Source organism: Megalops cyprinoides, chromosome 7 (genome assembly GCF_013368585.1).
Source record: "Megalops cyprinoides isolate fMegCyp1 chromosome 7, fMegCyp1.pri, whole genome shotgun sequence".
In the NCBI taxonomy this organism is placed as follows: domain Eukaryota; kingdom Metazoa; phylum Chordata; class Actinopteri; order Elopiformes; family Megalopidae; genus Megalops; species Megalops cyprinoides.
The window spans coordinates 19,515,035-19,533,156 of NC_050589.1; the positions used below are offsets into that span (position 1 = coordinate 19,515,035).

General features: G+C 41.0%; 1 protein-coding gene across 1 annotated transcript; it reads left to right on the forward strand.

Annotated features, from left to right (window-relative positions):
• Positions 1 to 4,722: 4,722 nt before the first annotated feature.
• On the forward strand, positions 4,723 to 13,821 carry mapre1b (microtubule-associated protein, RP/EB family, member 1b). Its single transcript, XM_036533362.1, has 7 exons — positions 4,723 to 4,882; positions 6,553 to 6,683; positions 6,956 to 7,101; positions 7,906 to 8,104; positions 10,081 to 10,193; positions 10,363 to 10,515; positions 11,159 to 13,821. The coding sequence occupies exons 2-7, from the start codon at positions 6,563 to 6,565 to the stop codon at positions 11,207 to 11,209; spliced, it is 783 nt and encodes a 260-aa protein (XP_036389255.1). The 5' UTR covers positions 4,723 to 4,882; positions 6,553 to 6,562; the 3' UTR covers positions 11,210 to 13,821.
• The last annotated feature ends 4,301 nt before the right edge of the window (positions 13,822 to 18,122 follow it).

An 18,122-nucleotide genomic window follows, 5' to 3' on the forward strand; every position in this document is an offset into this window, starting at 1 on the left:
GGAAGCCTCAGTGCCCTTGTGCCACACTTATCAGGTGATAGTCCAAAAACAGAACAACCCTGGAAGCAGTGTCGGTGTGCCATAGATTACACGGCTCTTTCCAAGCTTTGTAATAAACGGATGTCTTTGTACTGATTTTTTATTGTTTGAAAACAATACCTCAGTAATTTTGTATCACCTTAGTGTTTTTCAGGATTTCATTTGGTGCTATTAAACCCTGTTTTGCACACATGTGTATGTTTTTGTCTTTCTTTGCAGAATGAATTCAGTATAATTAACTACCGCTTTGGTGGTGGGTCTCATTTTAAATGTACTTTTTTTAAAAAAAATTTCATAGCCATGATGGATATAGGGTGTTTAGTATCTCTTAGCTTTGTTTTCTTGGGACTCTGATGTAGGAATGGTTTTTAATAAAAAAAAGTTTCATGTTTTTAGAATGGTTACCAATAGTCAGCAAAAAACACCACACTGCTGACCATTCATATACTACTTGTGTATCTGTTAGCTTGAAAATGAGCAGCAGTATGGTGTTGTGGTAAGGACCACAGCTTGTAAACCAAAAGGTGCTGATTCAGTCCTCAGAAGGGCCATTGCTGTTCTGCCCTTGGGCAAAGTAGTTAACCCAAGTTGCCTCAGTAAAAATATCCCGAGAGTATAAATGTATAATGTTAAGAAATGTATAAACTGTTGAGGTTGGATAAAAGTGTCTACTCAGCTAATGTAACATTAAATTAGCTGGTATACGCTGTTACAATGTGATAGAATTAGTTTATCTGAAAGGGCATAAAGAGTTGTACTCTGAAAGTACTTTGACATTCCAAGCATGTATCAGTCAGGCTTTGTAAGGGATAGAGATGCCTCTGAGTGCCAGAGAGCTGAAAAGCAAGTAACCTATTCAAAGTTAATGTAAAAATTCCTCTCAGCAATGCATCTCAACCCCCACCCTGCCCCCCATGTCACCTCCATGCCACGAAGCAACAATAAAGCTCCATTAGCCGAAACGAAGGTTAATATTAGAAATGGCCAGTATTCAAATACAAGAATAAAGTGATGTTTTACATTTTTATTTTGAGGTATTTTGCAACCTACAACTTAAAGTTACCACTAACCAAGTCCGGGCTTAAAGGCAAGTACAACAAGGAACTTGCCACTCTGCCATTCTTAAAGCACTGGCTTTAAGTGGGAATGGTCACACTTCACTGCTTATCAAAATTAACCTAGTATGTGGAGTAGGAGGTGTGTCGTTTTGATTTTCCCCTGGTAGGAGCGGTTTTGTTTGACTTGGGGCAACATCATTTATGATTTATGAAAAAAAATTATGCAACAATTGCATTTATTAAAGGAGTATTTCCACCTTTCAAATGCAGAAATATTGTCTGCGAGGTATATAACATGCTCAAATGCTGCTTTCACTTTCAAGCTTATTTATATTGCCAAAAACTATATTCTGTCACGCTTGTTGACATTACCCTATTATATTTTCAGTCACATGAAAAGGAAAGCAAGTTTACTGCCACACAAATGCATGGTCATAAAGATTGTGCTGGGAAGATTGTAGTTGAATGTAAAATCTATGTTCTAGTAGACTAAATTTCATAGTACAGTGAGTTGAGCAGTAATATAATTGGACTTTTACACACTCAAACCTATGTAATAATTTTGTCACATTTTAAAATAACCCATATATGCCTAATTATATTTAGTGTTTCCAAAAATTCCGAAAATACTGGCAGGTGTGTCTAAGTACATAAAATATTGGCCAAGTGGCAACTTTATCCCAAGAATGAGATTAAAGTGCTAATGGAAAAGATTTTTTCGATTGATAGATTCAAGTATATTTATCAAAGGTTCACTCAAGGTTTCTGCCATTGGACTGGAACCTTGAAACTGCACATAAGTGGTGTGTTAATGGTTTGCCACCATTGCCCTCTCAAAGAGTTGAATCACTTGAGCCTTCTCCAGATCTCTGCTGGCCTGCTTGAAGTGCTTCACATTATTGCTCTAACTGAGAAGGCCTGTAGCACTGAGAATGGTATCATTGCATCAGTGATGGCTCCAATGAAGCCGAGCATTGAATCTGCTAGATTTCAAATGAGTTTGTCTATGCCGGCATCCAGTTCGAGGGGATGCAGGGATACTCGATATCTGGTTTCTGGCGTAATGAGCGGGAAGCCAATCTGTGGCAAGGTAGAAATCACAACATCATGCTCTTTGTGTGGTGCGCTGTAATCATCCTTTTAGAGGGCTCCATGTTCATCTATGGCTGTGCCACCTACGGGTCCTGAAGATGTCCACTTTACATATGTTGAACGACTCATGACTCGCATGCAATGTGTTCACTCTGGGCACAGGAGTGGCTCACACTAAGTGGTCAACTATTCTCTGACTAGGTGGTAATGTACAAAGTAAATACTGGTGATATCCTTGTCTGTGTCTCTAAAAGAGAGCAGAAAGTAGATGATAAGCCTGCTACTGCAATGTAACACAAATCCCTACCCCAGGAGATATCACTATTCTATAAGTGATTCTTCTGACCTTTCTTCCTTCCTCCTTCCTCCTCCTCCTCCTACACCTTCATTTCTACCCTCTACCCTTCCCCCCTTTGGCTTTTCCAGCTGATATGTTGACTCCAGTTTTACTTTGGTTTGCTTGTCAGACTCTTTGGGTGGCTTTAGAGGACAGTAATCCTTCAATCAAATAAAAGTTTTCATGTGATCCCAAGTACTTGATTTGATTTAGAGCACAGTTTCTGACAGTGACATCATGATAGCCCAGCTTTAGAAGTTTCTGGGATGATATCACAGAATTACCTGTCCCCCATGCCCCTATCTCTACCCTTAGGGGTCCAGTGGTGGGTGAGATTAGTCCCATTATGTAAGCCTCTGTCATGCTACTACACACCTCTAATATCTTTCTTTCTTTTTCAGACAACTTGTAGGAATCTGCTGCTTGTCCTTGGTTTGTAATCCAAGCATCTGGTATCTGGTCCTCCCCATATTTACTGTGGTCAAACCTCATGCACAGGATTATGTGGAGTTAGTAGTTGTTAAAATAAAGGGTACTAATATGCTCGTGCTAAGTGTAGCTAGAGGGACCATCTCTTCCCCAGACAATGACTGGGTCAGTTATCCACTTCTGCTTTCAAATTGTTTTTTGTACATGACATGTAGCCAGGTGTCAAATAAATAAAAATAGGTATATTTGCTAGCTGCAAGTATTCAATGTGTATTCAGTGTTCTGGACATACCCATCCTGAGCTGTCTCATCACGGGAAAGATTAAAATGAATGGTGTAATTTTCATCCAACATTCAATACCTTCAGCTTTGATTGTTTCATGTGTGTCATATTAAGGATTTAAGAGAATTAGAGTAGATTTTGTTGGGTGTGTATGGAATTAAAAAATTGATGTCCTTGCTCTCATTGTCAAGGCCTGATATGATTTAACCCTTTATGGTTGGTTATTTCCATTTGTCTCAGTCCAGTGTTGTTTCTAGACAACACTGGACGCTGTGGATGTTGATTTTAATAATCAAACAGGATCATCTCTACATTTGGTTCCAACCACCTAGGTGTCAGTAGATTTATGATTTACCATTTCAGGGGCACAATGGCAGTATATATCTGGGGATTTTAAACCCAGTATTCTTAGATCCAGTGCCCTACTGCATCATCCAGCTTCCTTTTCAAACTCTCTCTAAGATATATTTGAACATTTAAATATAGTATGTATTTGCTAAATCATATCTAATTTATTCCAACTCTGGACAATGACATGAAAGATGAACACATGGCCTATACAAGACTACTTTGCAGCTACTGGAGAACAGAATCAGAACTAAAGATGCTGGTCCTAACCTTTGTTTCCTCCAGGAGGATACTGTATTCCTTCTTGGATTTCCCAGGTTTTTTTGCTCCACCTGATGATGACCTAATTTCTCGTATTGCCTTGCGCACAGTCTAGGTAATGAGCCATTCAAAAGAGAACATTGAAGTGAAATGACCCTTAATTGATTTTATCTACTCAGCCACAAGAGGGACTTCAAAATAACTGCATCAGTGGCTGAGAATGGATAACCTAAATTGTTAATTAGCAAGGCAATGCAAATTTCTCAATACTGAGATATTTCCATAACTTTAGAGCAAGTGAGAGAAATAGATGCTACTTTGTTCATGATGGTTTTCCACACTGTTTTTTTTTTTCATTCAATGTTTTTTTAATGTCAGTTTTATTCATTAAACAGTTTATTTATTCATTAAACAGGCTGAAGTGGGGATTAGATGGTCTTTTTAAATTCGGCAACCACACATTTTTAAGAACATGAAAATTGCCAATCTAACACGAACGAGTTTTTAGTTCGCAATAAGAAATAGGAGTAAAATTAAAATGTATAGTATTTTACATATATTAAAATAATATATTAAAATATAAAATGCCTGTGAAGTCCAAGATGTTCAATACCCAACGTTACAATTAAACAGGAAAACAAGAAAAAAAAACCAAACAGGTAGCAGTACATGACATACAATATATGTATTATTCTCTTGTCCATGTGTCGTTCCAGCCAGTTTAACATTCATAATGCATTTATTTGTAAAATGACCTGATCCAGGCACTAGAGGGTTAAACGCAGTGCCTCGCCCAACCTTGTTCTATGCCGCTCGGCTCACATAAACCCTGCGTTCAACCGTTACGTCGTGACGTCGACCGCCTAGAGAACAAACGCCGAAGCTTAGGACGGAATTTACCGCCGGCAGACGGGAGTAACGTTAGCAAAGGAAAAAAGTCCGAAGCTGTAAACGCTAACGTGCGTATGTGATAGATATCTTACTCCAATTTGATATATCAGCTGCGTCTAGGACAGGGAATCGATTTTAAACAAGGTAAGTCTGTAAAGTTGAAGTACTGGAGAAAATGGTAATAAAGGGAGAAAAAGCAGTTGTTTGAATGGCGGACAGGAGCGGCATTGGTGCTAACAGCTAGCAGGCTAACTAGCCCACTGGGGTGGATGATCATTAGCTAGGTAAATGTAAAATGTTTTTGGTCGCTCGCTATATCAGATTGAGTTGACATAAAGTACAAACTGGTGATGTTAACCTTGTTAACGTGCCTAACTGCGAACGGGCCTACATTATATTGGCAAGAAAGGGTAGTTAGCCAGCCGGTCAACTAGCTAATGAATTTCGAGTTACCATATGATGGAAGAAGACAGGCCGCAGATACTCCCTTTTTTGAGAAATTTAGCTAGAAGTCCGCTGAAGACCGGCACGGTGGAGTGGCCTTGTGGAATGAAGTAGCAGACATAGCTAGGCGGCTAGCCGGCTAAATGACTACTGTCTTCAAGGAGCGGTGGGTGGAATTGTTAGCTAGTTAGCAAGTAAACCAAGTACCTGTTTTCTGAAAGGTAATGCGCAGGTTAGCTACTCTGTTGTATGTTTATTTTTTATTTACTAGGAACTGGTTAACTTGACTAAAAGAATAATTCGGAATAGCTTGTAGCTAGCTAACTAGTAAACTACCAACGTTCTCGAGCATTCTAGGTAGACTAGCTAGCTGTCTTATACGCATGTTGGCGTTTCAAGCTGTTCTTAACTAACTAGCTTTCTATAATTTTGTGATGACGAAGCAATGGATTTGAATGTAGCTGATTAGCTAGCTAGTTAATATTCTAGGCTAGCTGAGTCAATGTTTCGTCCTTGCACTGCAGGCTATGTAGCTGCTAAGGTTATCGTGGCTAGCTAACTTCATTTTGACATAGGGATGGGCGAGTCGCCTGCAGTGACTGCACCGGTAATGGAAAGACCTCGGAAGGGAATGATTGAGCGTTAGCTCGACAGTTGGCCATTTTAAATGTGCAGCTAGCCGGTCTAGTGGAGCTTGCCGGCAAGATAGATCGCCGGATGGCCTAAAGTTAAGCTATATCCGACTTGCACATTAACTTAGCTAGCTGTTGAGTATCTTGCTAACTAGCTTGTAAAATATTTGCATTTGAATGAGGCCTGTAGATCGTAAAAGGCTGTGAACTCCATAGCTTGACGCATCACCCATTTCAGCACAATTGGCTCATCATCGTCCCTCACAAATAACTGGCCACTAGCTATGCTGTTAGAATAGAAATTAAACTTTGAGGCAGCGTAAAAGGTGGGCATGGCAATATTCCAAAAAGTGGAGTATTTACAATTTTGGCTGTTCGGCTCTCCCCCCTAAATTAATTCTTAAAATTTATTTTGTATCCCCCTATTGGAATGTCATACAATGGTCATATATTCACCTAGATTATCCGGAAATGATGGAACAGGAGCCTGTCAGTATCACATGGGAGCTTTAAGTTGGAACTGCACCCTCATATTTACAATTGGATTTAGTTAATTGTAGTTAACAATTTAGTTAACTCTTTCCAGTGTAGATGTTTTTTCAGATCAGATGGTGTCATCTCTGAAATTGGTTTTTGGGCTGTTAAGCAGAGGTCTGATGTAAAGTTATTAAATGAATCTGTTTGATGTACTTAAATACTCATATGCCTGATGTGTAATTGTCCTCCTTTGTGTTACAGCTTACAGAAGATGGCTGTGAACGTCTATTCGACCTCAGTGACCAGCGACAACTTGAGTCGCCACGATATGCTTGCATGGATAAATGAATCTTTACAGATCAACCTCACCAAGATAGAGCTGCTATGCTCAGGTGAGATGGAGAATGGTGCATTCTTTTTTGAAATTCAGTAGACATATTAGTATGTTTTTAAGGTCTTCAAGCACAGGCCTAGATTGTGCCCTGCCCAGCATGACTTGTAATGATGCACTTTTAAGGCTGAAGGCCAGCAGGAGGCGGGGTTTATTTTTGCATCACACATACACTTCCACTTCCTTTTTTTAAATGACTGTTTCGACACTGTTTGGAGAACATGATATCTTGAATGTATTAAAATGGATTTACCACTTTTTTGTCTTCTGAAGGTGCGGCCTACTGCCAGTTCATGGACATGCTGTTCCCTGGCAGTGTGCCTTTGAAGAAAGTCAAATTTGGTGCCAAACTAGAACATGAATTCATTCACAACTTTAAATTATTGCAAGCTGGCTTCAAGAGGATGAACGTTGACAAAGTTGGTGCCTGCCTTTCTCTCACCAGTGGTTTTGCATCTTGTTTGATGGTGTATTCTTTCTGTCTTTTAAAGCCTTCTCTCTTTCCATTCTTTAATCTCTTCATCACTATCTTCTGCTTTCTGCCTTTATCAGGAGTGGCGATAATATAAGCTTTATTTTATAGAGGCCTCTGGTCAGTACTTCTCATTGCACTGCATGTGATAGCGTGCATGCCAGAGATCCACTCTGTACTCGCTTAGGTCCAGGATTACCATGTAAAAACTATTTGTTTTTGTTTTCAATCCCTAATGATTTCAGTTGTGTCCTGTGGCACAGCATGCTAATTGCATTTACTGCTGAGCAAGCAGGGGTCCATGCCAGTGGATATTCTCTGCTAGTGAAGAGAGTGGCCAGACTTCAACAGACACTCTGTTAAACTCTGTTTAAGATTTGTAATTAGTTCTCATTAACAACCTTGCCTTGAATGCATGTGTATTTGTCTTCTGTGATCACTGTGAAGAGACGGAAACACTTTTATTTGTGCGTTAGGTACGGGCATGGCAGACCAGAAGGCTGCTTATCACAGCACTGGTCCTTATTTCTGTCTCCCACATTCCCCTCTTATGTTTGTTCTCTTGCTTGATAGATGTACTTGAGGGACATTTTAGTTTAAAGCAACATTTGTCAAGCTATTTTTTAGATCTGATTTGTGTATAGTTAATGGTGGTTATTGTACAGTTAATGTGGGTTGGATTTGCAGATCTGTTTTGCTTTGCATTACTGGTGTTCTCCATACAGTTCCACCTTTTTCTGTCTCTCTGTAGATTATCCCTGTGGACAAATTAATAAAAGGCAAGTTCCAGGACAACTTTGAGTTTGTGCAGTGGTTCAAGAAGTTTTTTGATGCCAACTATGACGGAAAAGAGTACGACCCCGTGGAGGCACGTCAGGGCCAGGATACTGCACCGCTTCCTAACCCCTCCATGTCTGCCCTGAACAAGCCTAAGAAGATCCTCAGTGCTGGTGAGAGTAGGCACTGAGCGTGTAGATGTTTCCACACACATGCACACATCCACACACTGCATACACACACACACACACACACACACACACACACACACACACACACACACACACACACACACACACACACAGTAGCGAAGGGCGAGAGCAGTCACCCCACCCGGCCTTGAACCCGGGTCTGCGGGGTACCAACAGGCTCGTTGGTATGACAGCCAGAGTGCATACTCAACCGTAGTGATGGCACTCGATCGCATACACATGCGCATACACGCAATCGTACACCAATCCACACAGACCAGGAAATTAATACTGACTGCAAATATAGATATACAGCTCACAATTACTGCATTTTAAGTCACATTATGGCCACCTCAATTTCAATAAGAGCCATATACTTTATATGCAATTGGGTGACAGTGACATTACTATGAGGTATTTATTTCAGTGTCACTGAGTTAATGTGATAGAATGTAGTCAAGCCTCATAGTTTTTAAAGGCTGACCATTTTTAGAAACATCCGTTCTGGTCTGCAGTAAGTGAAATGAAAGTGACCTTATGTCAGAAAAAACACTGCAACAGTGAAGCAATCACATGATATCCCTGTCATCTGTCTTACTGATGCTTATGACAAAATAATCAGTATTTAATGCTAACACTACTCCTGCCCTATTTTAAGAATTGGCACTCTTGTGATTCATTTAGAAAGGCCGTTCTCCCATAAGCAGTCCTCCTTTGTTGTACGTGTGTTAAATTTATCTCCTGATTGCCATTGCAGTACGCTCACAAGTTCTTGACAGGTGATGGCATCTTAATAAGACTGCAGCATAAAAACACCCTTTATTTGTTAAGTCATAAAGACCACTGTTGTGGTCAAACTGAAATTGTGTCCCATGCTAACAGATCGCAATATGCAACAGTACCTGCATGTATTCAACAGCAAGCAGCATGAAAATGACAGCTGCACATGCACATTTAAACTTCCACAAGCTCCGATCTGTCACTGTTGCCGAGCTACAGTCTATGCTGTTCCAGAACTGTCAACATGTTCAAACTCGAATCCCACTGCTTTCTCACCTACCAGTTTTCCTGTAGACTTTTAGTCTCCCCCCTCATGGGGGTTTCCCTGTAGATGCCTCACTTCCGGGTGGGACCACGTGTGTATCAGGCCTGTGGCCTTCTCTGCGTTCGATGACTTATGTTTCTCATAGCTGGTATTAATTATGTAAACCAGCACAAAGCGTGGGAGTGTTACTATTAGGTCACTGTTGGATGCATGTTTCAGTGCAAATTTTTCACTGAAAAGATTGGCAGGCGTATACCAAAGATCGGACTGTTTAGATCGGAGAGTCGCTGGGGCCTGTGTAAGTTTTTGCAGGACAATGTATTTGTCTTTAAAGCCAGTGGATCCCCACCTTGCTGATGCAGATACATTTGTTACAGGTAATAGTGTGTCTCCTAAAAAGATTGCGAAACCAGCTGCAATGATTGGTACAATTTTATTTTAATAATTATTAGCTGCACACAGAGGGCTATGGTTCAATATGTTTGTCTTCCACTGTGGGGTCACTGTCAAGCCATAGTTCTCACTCTACACAAATGGTGGTGGATTTATCATTGAGACTGTACACAATTACTTCCTGTTTGGTTATGTCACTACAAGCTCTTGTCTTTTTCTGCTGTATATTTAGGTAGGCTGGGTGATGTCACCTCAGCTGACACAGTTGTCTTTAACACTTCACTGTGATGGCTGTATGTTAGACAGATGCAAACACTTCATGGCATGGGTTGATTTTAATGATGTGGGAGCTTCCCTGAGGTGAGCATCTCCCCCATGCTGCACTGGGGCACATGTGCACGTGGGGCTGACCTGGCATGGCCCAGAGCAGTGTAAGGCACCTGTGTCTGTTGTATCGTGTGACAATTTCCTGCTTTCTTTTTTGCTTCCCTATTGGGGACCTGTGGCTGGTGTCCCTCAGCGCCCCAGCGATCAGCAGCGGTGGCCAAGGCCCCCCCTAAAATGGCACCTGGTTTGGCGCGGAGGCCAGGGACAGGCGGTGCTGATGAAGAAAGAGCCGAGCTCATCCAGGAGGTCAGGCCCACCTTGAGTAGTCGGCAGTATAGTAGTTGAACAAAATCAAAATGGCATTTTTATGGTTTCTTACTGTCTTGCTATAATATGGTTAGTTTTTATTTTTGAAAATCACAGACTTGCCAGATCCTGTGACTTCACTCACAAATGCCTTTCACCCCCTCATCAGGTGAATATCCTGAAGTCCACAATTCAGGACATGGAAAAGGAGAGGGATTTTTACTTCGGTAAACTGAGGAACATTGAACTCATCTGCCAAGAGAAGGAGGGGGAGGGCGACCCAACGCTGCAGAGGATTGTGGATATACTTTATGCCACAGATGTGAGTACAAAACACACAAATGTGGGTCTGCTTCAGCCGCTTGTCATTTCTGGATTCTTCATGTTTGGTCTACCTGCGGTGCTGTCCACAGGTTCAGGAAAATCTTTCTTTTAATTTCTTTCAAAGAAAAGTTTCAGCCGCTATGAATTCAGGTGTCCATTTCAGCTAGTACTTAAATAATTCACTGATGTTCATGTTTGCTATCATATAAATTCAACAGGAAAGCTTCTGGTGGGTAGCATGTGACATATGGTGGGCTACAATCTTGCTCCTGTGAAATCTTGTGAAACAGACTCCCTTGTCCATACATGAATTGCTGTTGGCATCTCAGAAAGCCATAAGTCACTCCACCACTGAGGTGCCTGTACGGGAGAACTGAACACCATGCCCTTACGTGTCTTGATGATATGGACATTTCCATTTCCCCTGCCCTCTTTGGTTATTTTAGTGTGTTAATTTGTTTAAGGTTCAGTTAACATCAGCTTGTTCAGTGTTACACATGTGCTGGTATTATGATGCGAGAGAAATGAATGAGAGAGGCTTAACGGAGTGAGAACTGCTGTACGTATTTCCATCTCGTACCTTTATAACCTTTCAGTTATAGTTACTAATTTTTTTTTTCTTTATCTCCGACTCCACACAGGAGGGTTTCGTCATACCGGATGCTGAGTCAGAGGACCAAGAGGAATTCTAAGACTGGATGCAACTTTAATATCATCTGTACCCAATACATGCCCCCCTCCAATCCCCATATGCCAGATTATGTCATGCATTTGGTTTTGAACGAACTGTATATCACATTGTTAATCTGCAAAAAAAAAAGAGCAATGATCTCCATTGGAGTCCTGCACCCTGCCCTCTGACCTGAGTAAATCTAGAGCCCTGATAGGCCCAGCTGCTGGGAGCCTTGCTCTGGGCTGGGGCTGGAGAGCCATTTGTCTGTGAGATACAGCTTCAGCTTTTTTCTTCTCTCCTGGGAAGTAGAGTGAGATTTCTGGCACCTGCACACCCCTTTGTCTTTTTAAAGTTGTTCCTTTGTCGGTATGCTGTTTCACCTGTTCACTTGTGTAGTTTTTTGATATTGCGGAAAGAAACTCACTTTGTAAATGTATTGGTCTTAGCTAGCAATCCCTAGATATACCCAACTTGTTACAGGTTTTAAAAGACGATGATTATTACTTTTTACGTTTGAAGCAAAACTCGTATCAGGGTGTTCAGACATTGTGCTACACATGATAATACTCTGTTCCTTCAGTGAGCCGCCATGCACGTCAGTTTTTGTAGGATAGTATCTTTTTGTTTTTCATGAACTACTTTCCTACTGGGCTGCCAGTACAGTGGCTTCACCTAAATTATGAAGTGAGTCTTGCAAATCGCTTGCCATATTAATCAAAGAGCAGTGTTTTGTTTGTTTTTTTCATTAGCCATATGTAACTATTTATCTGTGTCTGATGTTGAGAGTACAAAAATGTCAACACTGAAGAAATGGCAAAACTATGGTTTAAATGCATAGTTTTGTTTGTCTTCAGATTTCCCAGATGTACTCAGTTTCTGTGCCTGTATTTGTGACTTATCTTAAGTCATAGGTTTGGATCAAAGCAGACCTTCCACCCATTTTACTCTTAATTACAAACTAAGAGTTTTTGACGTTAGCCCAATTCTAATTTGTAGTTGCCTGACTGATCAAAGATTTGACTTGATCTTGCCCTCTGTGTGCCTGTGAAGCAAGTTAGTTGGACAAACATAAGTGACATAACCGTGTGAAAATGGTGGCAGACGTAAGTCTTTTTTTTTTTTTTTTTTTCATGGGGACATTTACTGAAGGATTGTTGGTAAGATCTTTTAAAAATGCATCATTGGGATGGGAAGTTCCGAAGAGGGTGCATTTATTGTTTTAGCAAAATCCTACAGATTTTCTCTTTCTATTTAACATGCATTAACTCTGCATTATTGACACATTCACAAAACCAATTTGCAGTCTATTCCCTACAATAAAGCAGAAAAACAGCTTCCTGTGCAAAAGATCTGAGCGTTTACACCTAACTGAATTGCCTTATTTTTAATAAATTTAGTTTACCGGGCGAGTTTCCATGCAATTCATAGATGTGACTGTTTTTTGGATGTTCTCTCTTTTGGCGATTGTTTGTAATGCAGTTGAAGTATTGTAACTGAGCTCTTATTTTTGCTGCTCTGAAATAAAGATGTCTAGAGAAACTGGCACAAGAGAATGGATGTTTTGGGAGAGAGGCGCTCCGCCCCCAGACACAATGCCTCAGTCTTCCAATGTGGCAGTGTTCAAAGAGAAGTAAATTTGTATTGCACGCCAGTGTGTGCAGCACCTGCTGAGCTTTTGAGACGGATAGCCTGCAGGATAATGCGGCTGTGTTAGCAAACATGTCAAGCTGCAGATGCATTTTTTTTTTAATCTTCCGATGCTGAAATGCAGGTTGACGTTATGCAGGTACAGTATGAACTGCAGTGTTAAATTCCTTTGGATATTGAGTGTACATTTGTACTCTTTAGGCACGCTGTTTTAATGGTAGCATATTCACAAGGGGCTAAAAGCAGACTGGAGTCACAGTGGTTTTTTCCCCCTCCTCTAAACAAGTAACATTGTGGAACATTCAGCTGGAGGATCACCATATTTGACTGGATGAGTTAAATTCAGTTGTCTCTTGTAACTTCCTGCATGAGCTAATTTAAAATTTATGTTGTAATGGCATTTTTTTTTACATCTCTGCCAAAATTACAAATGCAGTTCAGACCAACAAACGTGGCTAGTTTCTTGGTCTGAACTGCATGATTAGAATGCTGTTTGTGTGGGGGTCACCTGCGTTGCACAAAGGGATGTGATTGTTAAACCTCAAATAAAAGCACTGGCTTGTGTAGTCACACTTTCCATTCACATTTACGCTTGCTGTGTAATGGCAGAACGTTGTGTTGCAGTAGTTTTCTATGGTAACTGTCCAAGATTTTCTTCATAAGCTTAGTTTGCTAAGCTGAACATCCGATGAAAAAAGCTCGTTGATACTGTACAAACTCACATTGTATAGAATGTTGAAACCTTTCCCAATGGCACTGAATGGCCTGTCTCTTCATCATTTTCTCAGTTTTCTAAGCCTGGTGTGGAGTAAATCTCAGTCCTGGGAGACAGGAAGGGTGGCAAAGGGTGATCCACAGAACATTGTCTAAGGAACTCCATTTTGTATGTACAGATGAATATCCTGCAGTTTTCTTTCTCAGTCAGTTATTTCTCAGTGTTGTGCCAATATGGTCATTGCCTCATTTCTACTTTGTGTATGTGGGGGGGGGTCTGTGAGTCTGTGTTAAGTGTTTTTTTTTCTCTAGAAGGTATTGAGCGGAATTTCAAAAAATGCATACACTGATCATAGCCTTTAAGGGTGTCAAGACCTGCAGTGGTGCTATCTTGAGATTTCTCCTGTGGCCTTTTTACAATGTGCTGACATTCTTGTACACTGTGGACCATGTACCTCGACTGCTCTCTTCCTGCAGGGTGTTGACTATCTCCTTTTTTTTTTAATCGTATTTGCTGAAGACAAATTCTTACAAACAATAAAACAGTATTTCCATGTTGTTTTGGAGTGTGTTAATCTTAATGCTTTTTTCTAAATATTTAGTGTAGTTCAGTTAAGTTTCTGTGTGTAGTGTCAGTCATTTCTGGCGTAAGTTCCTCTTCAGTAGTGCCCTGCTCACTTCCCCCATTTTGAAAGTGGCAGGAAGTGATTTTTAGAACTTCCCTTTCCTTTTTTTTGAAGATGAGAAGATAGGCAAAGCCTGAGGTATTTTTTACTACTGCTCCCCAATTTGTGTAAAAGGAAAATCTTGCATCTCCTTGTTAGCTCAAAGTTCTCAGTATGTACTGTGCTGTGACAATACCCTGGTGTAACAGCTAGCTACACATTTAGACCGTTACATCATTTATTACAGTTGGTAGTATCTTACGGTAATATTGCTAATTTTTGCTAATGTATCATCAGTACAGTAAAGGTAGACCAATTGATACTGATGTTCTGAGAATCTTACAAGATGTGTAACTTGAGTTGTAGAAATAATCCTGGAGCCTGACCCACGGGTACTGTCAGACCTGTTTCAAAGGATAAGCATCGGTTTACTTATTAGTCATGAGTTAGAGCTTTTGTTTTGTGATGTTTCAACCAAATGCAGTAACACTCTGTTTCAATCAAGGCCTTTCAGTGGGATGGTATCAGTAATGTCACTGGGTAATCATAAATGATGGACCCTCAGAAGTACCTCAGTTTAGTAATGGGAAACACTTTTAGTAATGCCAACAATGCTAACATAATGTCTTTGAGGTTGCTGGATTTTAAATGAGTTTAAGGTAGTCTGATTTTCAAATTTCAAGTATGTTCCTCCCTTTATTTCTGTTTAATTACTGGGTAACTAGCCTACACTTTAAGAACAGTTGATCTTGTACCCACGCCATTGTTTGCTGTTCTCCTGTTCTGAGGTGTTAGGACTACCGCTGTGACCGGCTTACCATCACATGTTGCCAGTAGTGAAGTCACCCACAGGGATGTGCTACGTGCATTTGAGGAAGCTTATCCCTGTTCAGACTTCTAGGATGGCACTGACAACAGCAGGTTCCCTTTGGAGCAAAACCTAAAGCCCTGAGACAAAATAATAGCATTCATCACAACCATATCTGTTCTGCACTTAATGGGACGGTCCAGGATATTGCTAAAGGGCACTAACAAACACCATCACTGGTCAGTATTTTTTAGCTAGTGTTTGGAGGGGTGATTGGTAGCAGGAGGTGTGGTCTGGAGCGTAATACACAGACAAATAATGATGGTTGTCGGGTTCTGAAATTGGTTGCATGTGACAGTGGCGCCACTCTCCCCTGACAGATAGGCTCAATCCCCCCTCTGGCGTGGCACTCATGCATAATTTATCATGAGCAATTCTAATGTCCTCCCCAGCACAGCCCACATCCTTGTGTCTCAACAGTGTTGGACTGGTGGTGTTTGTGTGCTGAAACATGTTCAGCTGATATAGTGGAACTGCTTCTTTTGTGTGACACAGCAGGAGCATGACCTAGCTAACCTGCCTCCTGTTTTTCTCTTTAACAACGAGTGAAAGTGTAGCTTCTCTGCTTCCCTAAGCCATCCAGCCAGTACCAGTGCAAGTGTGCACTTCAGACACAGCATTAAAGGGGTTAAACTCTCTTTGATACGAGTGACCCCAGCAGTTGGCTTGGGATCACTAGCTCTTTGCTTGAGGTTGCGCGTATTGAGCGGTGCGGGCCTTTTGCCCTGGTGCTTCTGCTAGGTCGCGATGGAGGCATGCAGGGTTGGAATGTTCAAATCTGAAGTGCCTGGACTGAGCCTCATCGCTTCCTCCAGCCCATACTAAGCAATCCGCGTGGTAAAACGTACTGAAGCACCGAAGTAAGAAATGTCATAATGAAAAACCAACCAAAAGTAAATTAATACGAAAATTGAGTCATTTTTTCCCCTTGAGTAATCTCATCCATCTCAGATGTTCTGCTCATGTGTCATGGCTATAATGTTGTAGCTAATATAACTGAAAAAAAACAGTTTTCCATTTTCTCGCAAATCCTATATACATTTATATATACATCACTTCATTGGCATCTTTAGTTTTGGGTTGCTTCCAAAGCCATTTTTTATGATACAAGATTTTGTTTTCATGACATCAACATTTAAATTTTTTTCTGTTCTTGGTTTGAATATGTAAATGATAGTCCATATTTTCTTTTTTTAGGAGGGTATTCACACTTTGAAACTGAAAGATGTTGAGAACATATTCTCGCCTCTAGTAGAAGACAAAACTGAAAATGGAACAGCAACTGTTCCAATGATTCAGTCAGTCTCGCACACAAAAGCCCCATTTTCCAAAAATCAACACTGGGAGCACTCCCCGCCCCTCCTCCTACGGGACTGTGGCAAGACGTACAGTCTGCTGTCACTGGTGAGTACTTGCGCAGACGCCAGAGGAGCCTTTGGGATATGGCTGTATTTGGCTGCATTGTGCCTAATCAGTTATCAAGTGGGTTAAAAAACGTGTGCGTCAGATCTGGCTCTTGCTCTGCACTCTTCACACGTACACGCCTCTACAGGGATCCCTGTACAGTACCTTCAAAGGACATTTCAACACACACACACACAGACAAACACACCCCTGCCCCACTCCCACCACACCCCCCTCCTAGAGCTCATGGTAACCGGGGCAATGTGCTCTCTTGGGAAACAGTAATCCCACATGGAGTGACATTTCAGTGGGCTGCTGATTACATGTGTCTGTGTGCTGTTCTGTCTCCCACCCTTTGTTCAAAGCCTGGCCCTCCAGAGCAGACTGTCTTTTACCCTGGTCTCCCCACCCACCTAATAAGCCCTGAGAGAAAAGGGAGCAGTCTGATATGTGTTTAATAGAAAAAAAATGAGGACCTGCATACTGTACAACACACCTTTTTGCAAGCTACTGCTGGTGATTCATTTGGTAACAACTGTACTCATCATTACTTTGTATTTCTCAGTTTGTGTGGAGACAGAAGGGTTTGTGTAAGAACAGATTGTTCAATGTGAATACCAATCCGGTTATGCTCTTATGTTTGTGTGTTCATGGTTATGTTTGTGTGGGAGTGCATGTGTGATAATCCCAGGTCTGTCTGCTCTCTGTCTTGATTATGTGTGAGCTATGTGTGGACACAGTTTATAGATGTGTATGGGAAGCCATGTTTGATTCTGCTGTGTTAATGTGTGTCGCAATATGTGGGAGGGAATCTGTGATCTTTTTCAGTGAATGGTAGGTGTGAATGTGTGTTTGCACATGTGTGTTCATGTATGTATTGTGCGAGTCGTCTGGGTGCCTTAGTTGGAGATAATGCTTTGCGTCTCTTCCCCTTCCCTGAAGATGACACAGCTCATGACTAGACTCTTAATCACTTCATAATGCAAGTGGGTCATGTGACTTAGCAGTCTGAAGTCAGCATGGCTGGAGACACTTTGTCTAATACCCAGAGTGCAATGAAAGGAAACACAGGCATATATCCAGATACAGCATATGTAGGTGTGTGCCTGTTATGCTTATACTGTATATGATTACCCAGATGATAAAACTCACATATGGTGTCAATTAAAAATATTTAGTTCTGCAGAATAATTTTAATTGCCATATATATCTCTGTGTGTGTGTGTGTTTCTCAGACAAATATAAATAGTGAAGTTGATGCCTGTGTATGACTACTTTGAAAAACCTAATATATAAGGCAGTTTTGATATGCTTTATACGTGTGTGTGTGTATATGTGTGTGACCTCATATCCAGGTTCCCTAGGACAGGGCCCCTGCATTAACATGGTGCAGACAGTGTAATTATAGAGGCACTGCTGGCAGTAGCTCCAATTTATAGCATTCAGGCATCCTTCCTACTGTTTGAAATGTGCTTGGTGATCTGCCTTTTCTTCCCTTTGCTCTTGAAGAACAAACACAAAGGCAGTATTATCTATCTAACATATCATGTGATATTACATCATCACAAAACCGCCTTCAGTCATGGATATCCCTCCAATGTATCAGAGAACACCTCATGGGAGCCAGCTGTAGA

What these genes read in the sequence shown, in the direction of transcription:
- mapre1b (XM_036533362.1), top strand. Translation starts at nt 6,563, where the DNA reads ATGGCTGTGAACGTCTATTCGACCTCAGTGACCAGCGACAACTTGAGT. An exon ending in GAGCCGAGCTCATCCAGGAG is followed by an intron (nt 10,194 to 10,362) that starts GTCAGGCCCACC and finishes CCCCCTCATCAG; the next exon opens with GTGAATATCCTGAAGTCCAC. An exon ending in ATATACTTTATGCCACAGAT is followed by an intron (nt 10,516 to 11,158) that starts GTGAGTACAAAA and finishes GACTCCACACAG; the next exon opens with GAGGGTTTCGTCATACCGGA.